The sequence below is a fragment of the Peromyscus eremicus genome, chromosome 3 (assembly GCF_949786415.1).
Source record: "Peromyscus eremicus chromosome 3, PerEre_H2_v1, whole genome shotgun sequence".
NCBI lineage: Eukaryota > Metazoa > Chordata > Mammalia > Rodentia > Cricetidae > Peromyscus > Peromyscus eremicus.
The window spans coordinates 107,646,573-107,662,216 of record NC_081418.1 but is presented as its reverse complement, the minus strand read 5'-3'; the positions used below and the strand labels follow the sequence as shown (position 1 = coordinate 107,662,216).

The 15,644-nt window shown below is 41.8% G+C and overlaps 1 protein-coding gene across 1 annotated transcript in view; it reads left to right on the top strand.

The window, feature by feature from the left end:
* The window catches only part of Suclg2 (succinate-CoA ligase GDP-forming subunit beta), a 279,164-nt gene that overhangs the window by 55,037 nt on the left and 208,483 nt on the right, over positions 1 to 15,644 (top strand). Inside the window, exon 2 of the mRNA XM_059258255.1 lies at positions 11,295 to 11,436. Coding sequence (XP_059114238.1) covers positions 11,295 to 11,436 — 142 coding nt within the window. The remainder of the gene's footprint in view (positions 1 to 11,294; positions 11,437 to 15,644) is intronic.

Genomic DNA, 15,644 nt, shown 5'->3' with positions numbered 1-15,644 from the left:
TTGCCCAAAAAGTAAATGAATGCATTCCTTAAAACACTTAAGCGTAGATGATCTTAAAACTTTGTCGCCACCAGTTTCCTGGTTTTCCCTCCTTTAGTTTCCTGGTGGTGTTAGCTTGGACTCAACCCTTCCTAGGAGACTGGGGCAAGCATTAAGTACTGTTGAGCACTATAAAATGTTGAGTCCTTTTCTGCAAGTGCCCTTTGATGTTTTTCTATGAATGAATGAAGCTTTTGGGAATGGGCTGTTTGACACTCTTCCCTTATACCTGGCAACCTGGAGCAAGGAACTACCCAGAGATGGACACACTCCAGCTACAAGGGACACTGTAACCATGGCTACTGAAGACATGAACAAAAGACCACGTTCTAGTCACAGCCTCCAGCAGTTCAGGAAACCCCCATTCCAGGCCAAAACAGCCTTGGTGAATTTGAGGTGACCCCCATGGGTAGCTACTGTAGAGAGCCATACCTATGGTTGCACCACACAGTTAGGTCGAAAGGAGACTAGACATTCTCTCTAGAGCGGTGGTTCTCAACCTCCCTAACACTGAGACCTGTTAATACAGTTCCTCATGTTGTGGTAACCCCCAACCTTAAAATTATTTTCATTGCTATTTCATAATTGTAATTTTGCTACTGAGTTGTAATGTAAATATCTGATATATGTGACCTTTGTGAAAGGGTCATCAACCCTTTTAGGGGTCATGACCTACATGTTCACAACTGTTGCTTTAAGGACTCAGTGGTAAAGCTTGTGATTGAGAGATGGAAGAGTTGTACCTGTCCTTGGCTGTGATTGGTCTTGATGAATTAGAAGTTGTGTTGTGATTGGTTTACTACAGTTACTACATTTTCATACCCCACTCTGGTGGTTTGAATGAGAATGACCTCCATAGGCTTATATATTTGAATACTTGGTCCCCATTTGGTGGAACTTTTTGGGGAAGGATTAGCAGGTGAGGCCTTGTTGAAAGAAGTATGTCATGGGGTGGGGAGAGGAGGTGTGTGTGAGTGGGGGTGGGGGGATAGGCTTTGAGGTTTCAAAAGACTACTGTCATTCTCAGTGTGCTGTCTCTGTGCCTCTTGTTTGTGGATTGAGATGTGAGCTCTCAGTTGTTCCTGCTGCCATGCCTTTGCTCTGCTATGTGATCATGGACTCTAACCCTCTGAAACTGTAAGCTCAATTAAACACGTTCTTTTCCAAGTTGCCTTGATCATGGTATTTTGTTACAGCAATAGAAAAGAACCTAATACACTCCCCTTTGCCATCTCCTAGTTGACTAAACCAGGCTGCCCCTCACGCTTTTGGATTCAGCTCAACACTGCTTCTTGATGTTGCAGTATCAGGGCTAATAAAAGGCTTCACTTTTTTTGCCTACTTGTGAACTTTGTATGGGTGGAGGAGGCTGAGTTGGTGATAGGGAAGCTATGGTATGCATAGTAGACAACTGGGTTCCAGTAAGCAACTGGGAGCAGCAACTGTGAGGAGCAGAGGCAGCTGAGACCACAAAGGATGCTGGAGAAGGTGGAAGGCAGTGGCGCCAAGACTGTAGAAGTGTCTCAGGAGATGAGAGAGTGAGTGTCCTGGTCGCTGGAAGAGTCCCAGGGACCTGCAAAGCCCTAAGGGCTGCGGATCCTCATATTCAAGATTGGAGATCTTAATACAAGCAGGTGTTAGGTGCTGAGGGTCTTAGCATCCAGGCCTTGAGAGCTGTAATGCTGGCCATCGTCTGCATCTGGTGATGCCAGCTGCTGATGTGTGCTCTGCCTTTCTGGTAGCTGGATGAAGGGTCACTGAGAGTTAAGGCCCAGAGCAATAAGCCTCTGACCCAAACACCTGGAGCGGTTAGTTTCTCTGGAATCTAGAGCTTGGAGTCATACACCTCTAGTTCTCAGGACCCAGAGCCATAAGCTTCTGAGTTTGTCCCAGCTCATGAATGGGTCATGGCATTTAGCAACCTGGATCAACACTGAGGAAGCCAATTTGTGATTTCCTATTTATGATTTCCATCTGGATAGAAAAAGAATCCCAGCCAGATGATTGGCAATAGGCCTTTTCTTGTATATTTATTTACATATACAGAACACTGCTTCATGTATGTACATGTCTGAAATCAAAATGATATCCTAGTGACATTATTGTTCTGGTCTATGGTCATACCACCTTGAGTCTGCCTGGCTAGTCATAATCTATTTTTCTGTATTGCTTGTTTTCTTTAGTTATGATGGTTTTTCTTTGCAATGTGCCACGGAGAATAATCTGTGTTAGTATATTCAGATATAATAGGCTAGGAGTACCTATAATGATTATTCCCAAATGCTCAGTAGCTAATATATCAAAGATATATTTCTCATTTGTGTGACTTTTAGGCACAGTAACCCAAGGCAGGCTCTTTCATGGACTAACTCAGTCCAAATAGCTTTTAGTCTTTCATTTTCTGACCTCCATTTGTGGCTTCCAGGTCACTGTAACCAACAAAAAGAGTTCTGGAGTGTCATGCATATTCTTTGAAAGTGTTGGCACACTTGTTACAAGCCGAGGAACATGTGGATACTGGGACTCCTGTGCGGTCACAGATATCTCATGTGCTTCTGGAACAGGTGTTTCTTCTCTTGTAGTGGCATTTCATACCAGTAAACCTATGATAAGGTGAAATCAGGGCTGGGAAGACAGCTCAGCTGGTAAGGCTCCTACCACACTAGCCTGAGGACCCGAGTCTGATCTTTTGAACCCATGGGAAAAACAGGGGTGTGGCAGTGCACACTTGTGCGTCCAGTGCTGGGGAGGTAGTGACAGCAGACAGAGTCCTTGTCAGCTAACTTAGAGCTGTGGGCGAGCTGTAGGCCAGTGGAGTGCCTAATGAGGTGGACTGCTCCCGAACAATGTCACTGAGATCTCTGCAAGCACACACGTGTACCCACGTGAACACATATAAGCCAAAATCCCTCGCCTAGGGAAGCTCACCCTGAGCACTCTTAGAATGCTTACTACCTTAGAGTTGGGCAGATCTGCCTGTAGCAAAGCCCATTGCATAACAGTGTACTGAGTAGCTCATTCAGTTTGTTGAATACTGTACAGAAAGGGGAAACTAGAATAGTTTTGGGGGTCATGCTCCCACCATTACACATTTGATGGAGTGCTAGGGGAAGCCATTGCGAGTTGGGACCAGCTGCCTTTTGACCATATTGTAACTTCTGTAGCCACTCTCCTATTTGGTGGCCCCCCCTTTATTATGAAGAACAATACACAGAAGTATCTTGTGTGTATCTCAGGTGTATGTTATATCAGTATAGACATAAAAAATAGACTTGCCAGGGAGAGAACATAGGTGTTTCAGTTTTCACAAATGTAATTAAATGATTCAGAAAGGCAATTAAATGTGTTTTTGAGACACACCTCATTGTGTAGCCAAACTTGACTTTGGACCGGAGACCCTCCTGCCTTGGCCTCTCTCGGGTGCTAGGATTCTAGGCATGTACCACTAGTTCAGCTGTCCTTGAAGGTTTTTGCACCATGCTTTGTGTGGATGGGCAGAGTCCAAAAAAGCACATCTCACTATGACTTAAGCGATGACAGATCAACCTGTGCCCCTCCCCCAATAACATCTGCATTCCTCCTGGCAGAGAGGCTTTTTCTGTATGTTGAATGTCTAATTTTCTAGCTTTGTAGTATAGTGTGGGCTCTTTCTAATATTTTCTTATGCCGTATTCCAGAGTGGCACAGACTTCTGGGCAAAGCCAAGCTTTCAGTGAGGGGTTGTAGCTTACAGATTCTGCCTCTGGGGGGCGCCTGGCTCACTGACATGCTTTTTCCCCCCCTTATTGATCTCCCCCCCCCTGTGGTGCTATTTCAGTAGTCTCTACACCTCTAATTTTGAAACCACAGGGCGGTGATTTCTCCGTCCTGTCATTTTTTTTTCTGTGTAGCTGTCTAATTTTGTGCTTTGAGTTTTCCTGTGAATTTTTGCCTGCGTAGTCATTGTCTTTTTTTTTTTTTTGTCCTTCCTCTCATTTTCCCTCTTCTTCCTCCTCTGCTCTATGTTCCCACGGGCCCTGAGATCTTTATGTGTTACTTTTCTTTAAGTTGTATTTCTTCTTTCCCTCTGGACTTAGACATGCTCTGTCGAAGGAAGGCAGGAGGGGATGGAGAAATGGGAAGGCCATTGTGAAGGTCCCAAAGGAGCTGCACCTGGGTGTCTGCTCACCCCAGCTGGTTGGGGAATGGGATAGAAAGTAGGAATTAGCCCAGATTTTAGCCTACCCCTGGTTCTATATATGATCCTGGGCAAATCCCTTCCTCTCCTTCTCAAGGTTTCTGATTATAGAGGAGAAAGATGGATCCCAGAGGATCCTTTGTATCTTGGAACCTCAAAATGGGAGGCATAGTGCTGGACAGTTCCTCAGCACAGGGTCCGTTGCTTCTCTGTAGTGCATCAGGGCCACACTTTCGTCCTTTTCCTTAGGAAGCTCCATGTCAGGCAGTGCCTCACAGGAGAATGCAGCATCCGTCCGATCATTTACTGGTTGTTCACAAGGGGCTAACTCAGTTCTTAAGGTTGTTAAAATTGTCGGAAGGCAGAGGGGCTGGGGAGGCTGAGCAGATTGAACTCTTAGAGAGGAAAGATTCCAGACCTGCATGAGTCATGGCAGGGGGAGATGGGGAGGATGGTGGATGGAAGAGTAGCCAGAGGATCCTAGAGCTTCCGAGAAGAGTCAGTTCTGCTGGAGACACTGACCCACTTGGAAACCTGTTTCTCTTTATCTGTGTTTTGCCTCAGGGCTTTTTACCTTCCTTTCCTTCTGTATGTCCTCTTTTGCTTCCTCCATGTCTGGCTGGCTGGTAGGGCCCCCTGGCTGGCTGGCCCTGGCTGGCTGGCCCTGGGCGTCTCCCTCTTTTTCATCCTTGTTCTGTTCTCTTGAGCCTAGATTTCTCCTCCTACTTGATTCTCTCTGCTGGCCAGCCCTGCCTATGGCTCTATTGCCTAGCTCTTGGCCATTCACTTTTTTATTAGACCAGTCAGGTGCCTTAGGCAGGCAAGGTGAAGCAAGTGTAGCACATCTTTACATCATTAAACAAATGCACCATAAACAAATGCAACACACCTTTACATAGTTAAAGTAATATTCAGCAACATAAACAAATGTAACACATCTTTACATAGTTAAAGTAACATTTCACAAGAGTCTGTGATAGTAATAACCCCAGAATCACAGTGGCTAAAGTCCACAGAGGTTTACTTTTCACTGCATGTGTGTTGTGAGCCACCTCTGGGATGTGTTGCTTTCACTCTCCTGGCTGATAGGTTGTCTTCTATCTTGAAGTCTGCTGTTCCTCTTGTGGAGGAGGTGGGGGGAGAACTAAGATGAGGTGGTGATCTACTGTTTCCTGGCTCCCTCATACATAATGTGGACTCATGGACTTACTGGCTGGAGTTAGTGACACTGGCCTCACCTCATTTCAACCAAAGGAAGAAGTTTGAGTGTATTTGTGGGTTTGCACTAATGGTAGCTACACATGGAGAGAATAATACTTGACTTCATGACTGCTTCAGCCATTAGATTGCATGAGCACATAGTGAGATGTCTAGAATAGCACCAGTGTTCATTGATAGTAGAAAAATTGTAAGTAACTAGTAGTTTCTATTGTGTTTTTACCATACTGTTCATCATCCATTTGTTTAGCAAATTTCTTCTGATTCCCCTTAAAAATACAGAAGTGGACTAAGTGGTTCTTGAATGGACTTTATCTACATACATGCACACACATATATATGTAATGTGTACGTTGGTGAATGTGTGTGTGTGTGTGTGTGTGTGTGTGTAGGCCACAGGACAACCTCAGGTGTTCTTTAGGTGCCGTACACCTTTTTATTTTGTTTGGTTTTTTAGATAGGCTCTCATGGTCTGGAACTTACCAACTAGGCTAGGCTGGATGACTAGCAACCCTGGGTTTCCACCCATCTCCACCTCCCTAGCTCTAGGATTATAAGCACATGCTGCCATGCCTAGCTTTATGTGACCTCTGGGATTGAACTCCGTTTTGCCAACTAAGCCATCTCCTTAACCCAGCATGAATTCTTAAGAAGCGGAGATGACCTAATGAAGTTTGGACCTAGTCAGGTCCCCGCTCTTCTAAGGTTTTGGTTGAGCACAGTCAGCTGCGCTGCTGTAAGAGGATTACTTTGTGAAGTGATAAGACTGGGCATGAGCACAGGCCTTGCGAGTCTGCTCCCTGTCTTGGTTTTCAATTTAAGAGCGAGTGACTCTAAGCTGGCATTCATTTGGGTCAATGTAGGAGCAGTCAATATGTATTATATGTCTTTGATGCTGGTCTCTGGATCAATTGCAATTAGTTTGCAGCAGATTGCATTAACATATCTGAAATTAATACGACCAGTGGTCTAATGAAAAGGAATTGACCGTGACCACACTGTGGCTGTTTTTAGTTTCTCTCAAATGTGCTTTTCAAAGTATACTTTTTTCTTCTTTGGTTAATGGCTTTAAATTGGTATGTCAACATAGGCCTAATCTATTGATTCTTCCCATTTGCCTTTTAAAAGCAGTCCCTGATAATGACATGTGTGTAACAGTTGATATTTTTCTTTCATTAGGTGGCTTTTACTAAATACCTTAAACTCGTGTTTTTTCTTGGAATCTTATGTGGAATACAACAGACTATTAAGCCTTTGAGTGTGTTCATTTATCAAATTTTTTTGTTTTTCAAGTCACTAATACTTCACTAAGACTTAGAAAGTCATAAGTAAGATTAAGAAGTACTAAAAAAGTAGATGATGTAAGCATTGTTTGTCTCGCTGTTTTTATGCAAGTATTATTAATTTTAAAAGAGGAATTATAGTCAATTTCAACATTAACATTGTAAGCAATATATATATATATTATATATTAATACATATAGATGGATGGGAGGAGCGATCTTTAGGCTTGATCATGTCAAAGCTTGAATATTTTACAAGTATACATGAGTTATGTCTATTTCAAGTCCTAAGGGATGAATTTTATTTTTCTAGTTTGGATTTAGTCACTTTCTGAGAGTGGAACATTTTTTGTATTGGGGGCAAATAGCAGGATTTATACCCTTGGTCACCTCACTGATTTATTTTGGTATTTTCTGTCTGCCAAGTAAGATATTCTCCTAAGAATGCCCAAAAGTTTAGAACACAGTTCCTTAGAGCAGAAGCTCATCTGTCTGTAAGGGTCTAGCAGGGTTGTCCAACCTTTTGACACTGGTGTGACAGACACTGTGGTCCACAAATTTGTTGGACCATAGTCATAGCTGTCCTGGGGTACATGTTGTCAGCAGGTCTCAGGTTGGACATATCTGTGAGCCTTCTTGGATCCCCTGTTCAAAAGAGCTCTTGAGTACATTCTAGTTTGGAGGTTATAGGAGATGACATGTTAAGGACTCTTTAGAGCTCCTGAAAGTGACTGAAGCTTCTGTGTACAGCCCTTAGCCCCACAGCAATGTGGTCAGGCTGACATTGCCTTGGACATTCATGGAAACCATGGTAGGAGCTGATAGGGGTCAGATATCAGGTTATTTTTCCACCAGCTTTGAAATCCAGCTATGATCAAACTTTTAACTGGCATTAATGGACAGTCATCTCTTATAAGTTCCTTTACATTATGACTTTTGGGTGTAAACATAACTAAATATATTCCATTTTTCATTGAAAATGAGATTTATAGTTTTGGTAGGATATGCTGTTAAAATTATTGGATAAAATACAAAAGTAATTTACCTGCATGTCATCTTGTTCTTTATATTCTTTTGACATAAATTAAAAATTGATGGTGTATTTTGGAAAAAAACCTTACTTCTGCTAATCTTAAAGCAGGATTATAGAATATCCAACTGCAGCTGAACAGTAGTCTAATAATAAAGACTCTTTTAGGTAACTGTACTCAGTGTTGCTGCATGAGTGAGATCTTATTTAAAATACCCATCTAGGCTCCATTAAAAACTAAAAGGCTTACAGGTTAAGAGCACTGACTGCTCTTCCAGAGGTCCTGAGTTCAATTCCCAGCAACCACATGGTGACTCACAACCATCTGTAATGAGATCAGGTGCCCTCTTCTGGCCTGCAGCCATACATCCTGTATACATAATAAATAAATAAATCTTTAAAAAATAATAAAATAAAATAAAAACTAAAACGAAGTGATTTAGGGAGCTGAGAAGATTGCTCAGCCATTAAGAGCATGCACTACTCTAGCTGATGACCTGAGTTTAGTTCCCAATCCACATCAGGTGACTCACAAAGACCTGTAACTTCAGTTCCAGCATATCTGATGCCTTTGGCTCCCACATGCACCTGCACGCATGTGGTGCACAGAAACTCTAACTGGCACACATATGTACACATTTAGAAAAATCTTTAAAAGGAAAATCAAAGAAATGAATTAGTCTGTGGCTCCATGACCTCATAGAGTTACAAATATTTTGCCTAAAATTTTCCTGAGAGTGATTAGTAGCTATTATATTAGCTATTAAGATAACGCTATGGGCTTTCCGAAACGATTTGAGCCAGGTGAGTGAGGGGAGGCATAGCTGTATGGGTGGACCTTTAATGTTTTTCCAAAATACCTTCTGATCTGAAAATAATTACTAGCTCACAGTATGCTACAGTAAGACAAAACACCCAGTAACAGTCCTGTGCAGCCTTTACCTACCTACTTCCTCTAATGTTGACATCTGATGCAATTCTAGAACAATACTAAAACCAGAAATTTGCACGGATGTCTTTCTATATCTAAGCTATTGAACTTTTTTTAAAAAAAACCATTTTGAAGTTTTTTTTCTTTTCTTTTTCATTTTTTAAAAATAGCATCTGTTAGCCGGGCGGTGGTGGCGCACACCTTTAATCCCAGCACTCAGGAGGCAGAGGCAGGCGGATCTCTATGAGTTCCAGGCCAGCCTGGTCTACAAAGTGAGTTCCAGGAAAGGCACAAAGCTACGCAGAGAAACCTTGTCTTGAAAAACCAAAAAAAAAAAAAAAAAAAAAAAAAAAAAAGCATCTGTTAAGAGTTTCACCATGACAGTCAAATTATATATATATATATTTTTTGAGATTATAATTATGTCATTCTTCCCCCCTTCCCTTCCTCTAAAGTCTCCCATAAAATCTCCTTGCTCTCTTTCTAATTCATGGCTGCTTCTTCCATTAATTGTTGTTTATACATATATGCATATATAGTCCCAAACACAACCTGCTTTATTGGTGGAAGTATTAAGGCAACTCCATGTAGTTAAAAGGGAGGTTTATTAGGGGGTTTTACTTACAAAAAGTAAAGGGATAGGTTACAGGATCTGGGAGAGGTGTTTTCTGGAGAACTCTGCTTGGTCTACCATCCATCATCTAGGATTACCAGGAACACCCGGATCTTGAGTCTTAAGGGCTCTTGTCTCAGCCCTGCCTCATGGGCAGGCCATAGGTAGGCGTGACAGTTACCAGAAACCTTACTGGGGGTAGTACTTCCAGGTCAAAGCTGGAACAGCTACCCACTACACTGCTTAGTCTGTAAATGTTACTTTTATATATATCTTCAGGGCTGACCATTTGGGCAGACTGTTTCTCTAGTGCTCAGCATTCCTTAATTGGCAGTAGTTCTTTGGGAAGCTTTGAGGCCTCTTGGGCTTTCTCCTGTCCACATTAGCATGTCTGTTGTTGTTATCCTTGTTCACTTCTTGTTTAGGCAGTCATATTAATGAGACTTTATGGGCGCAGGTTCTGACATTGCAGGAGACACAATGTCATAGCCAACTCCTTGATCCTCTGGCTCTTACTGTCTTCTGCAATGATCCCTAAGCCTTAGGTGAGGGAGTTGTTTTGTAAATGTATCCATTGGGACTGGGCTCTAGACTCACTTTGGTTTGTCGTGGTTTTCTGAAGCAGTCCCCTTGCAAAAAGAAGTTTCCTTAATGAGGGATGAAGACTACACTTCTCTGGGTGTAAAGGTAAATATTTAGAATGTAGTTGGGGATTGTGCTGGTTTAGTAAAGTGGTGGTTGTAGATTGTCCTCTAAGATCTGTGGTCTCACTAGCCCTGGAGAGTTGGTGATTTCCCTCTTGAGTGAGTCTTTAATTCTAATTAGAGGAGTGTTGGCTACTATGGAAGTATGTAGGTCACTATTGCACCTTAGGGTTACCCTGTCATGTTGGTTGCTGTTGTGCTTTGTAGGCATGGCCTCATAGCCAGGGAGGACTGTTGGTTCTTTCCTTTGGAACCTTGCATTGTACCTTGTGGTACCATGAAAGCTAGTCCTCCAGGAGCAAGCATTCAGATTAGTTCCAGCTCAGGAGCCACAGGTGTCTGTATCTGAAATGCATGGTGTCTTCAGCAATACAGACCTACCTTCCACTTGTGGGGCCAACCAAGGGCAATAGCAATAGCCTGTAATCTTTGGGAATCTCTTGGTCAACCCTGACTAACAACACAAAAGAGGCCTTCTTATGCCTGGTGTAGGGGTTTTGTTAGGTGGTCTTTAGCTTTTAGAGGGAACATTATCAGCCCAAACGAGAAAGTTTCATTTGAACTATATGGGTGTATTTATATAGATGTACATGTATTACAGTTTTTTTAGGTTGATAATTAATGGTATGAAAATTTCCTAAGGGATCACATTATGACAGTTTTTTATTCATGTATATAATGTATTTTGATCTTTTACCCCTTGTTACCCTCCCTTCCTCCCTCCCCCTTCCAGTGACCCTCCCCTTCAACTTCCCAGCCAGTTCCTCTTCTACTTCTTTTCTCCCTCCCTCCCCCCTACACACACACACACACACACACACACACACACACACACACACACATACACACAGAGAGAGAGAGAGAGAGAGAGAGAGAGAGAGAGAGAGAGAGAGAGAGAGAGACTATGACCCAGTGAATTTAGTCAGGGTTACTTAGAGGAACATGGCCAACTTATCCAGTAACTATCACCTATGAAACAACTAGTAAATGCCTAGTCCACAGGGCTGGATGAGGCCTGATGCGCCCCTCCCTCACATGACAGAAAGGTGATTTGCTCAATCTTGTGCAGGTAATAACAGTTATACTTTTACCATTTTTTTAAACATCTACATTTATTTGTGTGTGTATAACTGGTTTTTGATATTTTGATTAAAAAGCATTGTGGAGGATTTACTTACATTTATACCTTTAAGCTGAGTGTTGCTCATTGCTCGTTGACAGTATCTGTAAGACTGGCCGCCTAGACCAAGTGTTCTTTTTTTTCCTGTTCTTATTACCTGTCCTCCCCTGTCTCCATAGGCAGGCCATTTAACCTCCAGAAGATGGCTGAACCTGCAGGAGTACCAGAGCAAGAAGCTCATGTCAGAGCATGGAGTGCGTGTTCAGAGGTTCTTCGTTGCCAGCACGGCTAAGGAGGCTCTGGAGGCAGCCAAGAGACTGAGTAAGCTGGTCCAGGGGATGAGTGTTGGCCATCAGTGGGAGCACGGGACAGGGCTTCCCACTCCTGTGCCTTTGCTCCGGGTTACACTACCTGGGTGGGAACTTTGAACTGCAAAAGCAAAAGAACACTTGAATCAGGAAAACTTGATTCTTTTTCTTGAGGTAGCAGGACATAGGGGTCACATTGTGGGAATTTCTCTTAAGTTTTCCTTTGCACCCTCTTCTATCAGCTGTGGCTTAGTGGTGGGAAGAAATAGGGCTGTAGATGAGGCATGAGCGTGACATCCTTCTAGGAGCCTCTTAAAAGCCGGGATGAGTGATTGGAGGAGAACAAGGGGAAGGCAGGCAGCAATTTCAGTTTTTTTTTTATGTCATTCACATTGGCCTTGAACTTGTGATCCTCCTCCTGAGAGCCAGGTGCTGATGTCACAGCTATGTGCTGGCAGAGCCTGGCCAAGGGCATAGTTTTAAACTCCCACTATTTTGCCCTCCCATTACCAGTTCTGACTGCTTATGAGGTCCTTCTCCTTTTTGTGCCTCTGGTTCCTTAGCTGTAGAGCAGAGCTGTGCTTCCCTCCCACCACTGCTGTCTTCTGGGCCCTGCTCATTGTAGTGATGGAAAGTCTCATCTGTGTCTCTAGCTGTGGGTGCAGAAGAATCAGGTCCTGCTATCTTCTTTCCATGACGATTCTGTGTGATGGCGTAAAGATTCTCTTATTGTAATTTGGGTTATAGTATCCAGTATTAATAAAATGGGAGCCACATAGAATATTTAAAATTTCTAATAGTCTTTAAAAAGAAAAAAGTGATAGGTGAAATTAACTTTGATAATAAATTATATTTAATATAGCCAGCTAGCAGCATTTTATCATAAGACTAATATTAATGAGTATCAGGATCTTTTCTTTTCTCTTTTCTTTTTTTTTTTTTTTTCTCTTCTCCTTTTCTGAGATAGGGTTTCATGCAGCCCATGCTGGCCTTAAAGTAATCCTATTGCTGAGGATGACCTTGAACTTCTCTCCTGTCTCTGCCTCCAGATTGGTAAGATTATAGGTGTGCATCATTGTGCCTGGCACATATGGTCTAGAACTCAAACCCAGAGCCTTGTATATCATACTAGGTGAGTATTCTAACAGCTGACATATCCATAGGATCGTAGTCATTACAAATTTTATTTCTAGTTTACACTATAGCACATCCCATTTCACATGAGTCTCATGTCAGAGACTCCGACACTGTGAAAACTATATAAGACAGTGTAGTTCTGGACACTAGGAGGATTTGAATATACCTATAACCTTGAGGAACAGTTTTTTTCCTGCTAGGCCTGGAGGAGATCCCTAGCCCCCTCGGTGACCTTAAGGGCACACTGGGTAAAGGATGATTTCCTAGAGTTTTTTCCAGGAAAGGATGATTTTTGTTTTAGGGATTGAAAAAATGAGAAACAAAAGTTGTAAAGTTAAGTTGGTCTTTGCTTTTCATTTTCCTCTGTATTTCTTCAATGCAGGGGCCGTGTACTAGTGTTTAGGCCACTCTGGGAGCCACTAATGGCTTCCGTTTCCCTAACCAGCTTAGACATAGCATGGCTGAATGACAGCATGTCCTTCAGATATTCATGGAGTTAGGAACTTAGTGAACAACCTAGCCTCCTACTTTTGGGTTTAATTTTTAGAAAATACTTACATGGTAATCATTTCACAGTCAGAGATTCTAAACTGTGCTTTTAAGATAATTCTTGCTATTGGGAAATTAATCATGTGTTCTGTACTTGGTTTACAAGAAGGGAGAAAATGGACAATAGAACAAGTTTAAAAGAAAATAAAAATTAAATAATGAAAATAAACTTTTTTAAAACCTGAATTTTATTTTTGATGGTTTTTTAAGAGATTCATACTAGATGAAGGGATTGAGAATAGAAAAGGGATTAAGAAAACCAGATCTGATGAAGGAAATGAGCACAATACCGCTGTGCATGTGTGCATTATTTCCCTGTGAGTGCCTGCGATGTTCTTCAGTGGTCAGACTAGTGGAGGTTCTCTGTGTAGACCCGCTTATACCTAAATAATAATCAGAGAACTAATCAAGAAGCTCCTGTGGGGCTGGGGAGACAGCTCAGTCAGTAAAATATTTACTGAGTTTGATTCCCTGGAACCCACATAAGACAGAGGGAGGAGGGCTGCAGCAGCTCATCCTGAGATTGAGTGAACAGACTCATGCTCAGTGAGTAGTTGTCTTAGAAGCGACGTCTCCTCTAGTTTCTGATGTTGAATTTTGTTGATCTGAGAGGAAATTGTTGACTTTGTAAAAGGAGACGCTACCAGTTCTAGAAGGTTTAAAGTAAAACAAGTTGATAGTAGAAAAGAAAGGAAGTGTATGTGTCACTGTTAACTGTGACTGCCACTACAAGATTGACAAGGAACCACAGACACACTTTTACCAGATTTGAGGTTAAGATGGATTACACATGTGTCTTCCTGATTGTGCTGGGATCTCCCATATATACATATTTATATGAGTATTAATATGCTAATGTAGAAAGGATGATATAAACTTGCTTTTTGTCATCATCATCATCAGGGACATCTGATTTCAGGGGGCTTATTTCAGTCATAATTCAAGTTTGTGGGCAGATGAGATGTATATAAGTAGTGTCCTGTCAATCTTGTGTTAGGAGAACTCATATTTTAATGTATAATGTTTGTAAATGATTGGAAAGTGTTTTTACTTTTCTTATGTTCAGATATTGTGTTACTCACCTTTCTCAATGCTGTGACCAAATACCTGTCCAGAAGCAACTTGAGGGAAAAAGTGTTTGTTTATTTATTCAGGCTCACAGTTTGAGAGAACACAGTCTGTTGTAGGGGGAGGCATGGCAGCAGGTAGCTTATGGGGAAGGAGTTTAATTTTCACAGAACAGGCTGCAGAGAGCAGATGGGAAGTGAGGTCAGGCTATAAAACCTCAAGCGGTCTACTTCCTCTTCCAAGCCTCTGCCTCCTTAAGATTCACAACTTTCCAAAATAACCCTACCAATTGGGGACTTAGGATTTTAACCATGTGAGTGGTATTTTACATTTTAGCTTACAATAGATATTTTGAAATAAAATGGTATATTGAAGTTTTTCATAATACATGTTATGAAAATATTATGAAAAATGCTCCTTGACAATAGGTGTACTTGTGTTTGAGTGTAGCCCCCACCCCCATCTGTTTCTATCTGAACAGATTGGGTATCTGAACCTGTAAATGGAAGTTTCTGTTCCACCAGCAAGTCCCTCATACCCAGCAGCTGCTCCCAAAATTACCACACTGAGTCTTATAGTAATTATAAATGATTGGCCGGAAGCTCAGGCTTATTACTAACTAGCTCTTACACTTAAATTGACCCATAACTCTTATCAATGTTTAGCCATGTGACTTGGTACCTTTTCTCAGCACGGCATTCTCATCTTGCTTCCTCTGCATCTGGCTGGCGACTCCCGACTCTGCCCTTCCTCTTATCAGCATTCTTAGTTTGGTTACCCTGCCTGTACTTCCTGCCTGGCTACTGGCCAATCAGTGTTTTATTAAACTAATTCGAGTGACAAATCTTTATAGTGTACAAGAGCATTATTCCACAACAGAACCCCTAGTCCTGGTCATCCATGGATCAGATCAGCTGTGTTTATACTGTTGCTCTCCTAGACATAACAGAATATGTTGCCTCTCAGGTGCCCCAAACTTTCTTACTGTTCCGTGTCCTCTGTAATGCCTTTCCTGTCTTTTGTATTTAGTCCATTACCAAAGCTTGTCAATATTAAATGTAGCATTTTTACTTTATTGACAAGAAAACAGGCAAGATTAGGTTTAAAAAAACCAGCCAACATTGTCAAGCTAATAATCAGCAGAGATGTGATTTGCACCCAGCTCTAATAATAGTGCCCTCATGCATTTCTCTCTTTGCTGTCTTGATGACAAGTCTAGGGAGATGGTTTGTATGGGTCAGTATGTTTAAAATTGAAAGTGAATATTAATAAAATTAGAAGGTTGTATTAACTTGATATGGCAGGTTCTTAGGTGCAGTTTATAAAACCTGTAATTTGCAGATACTTTCTTAATGACTCATTTTGTTGTATCTCTTTGGGCAACAGAACATTTTGCTGTATAGTTGTGGAAAGCTTGTTAACTTGAACATTTGTTAGAATGGGCAATGCAAAGCTATTATTTCTGAA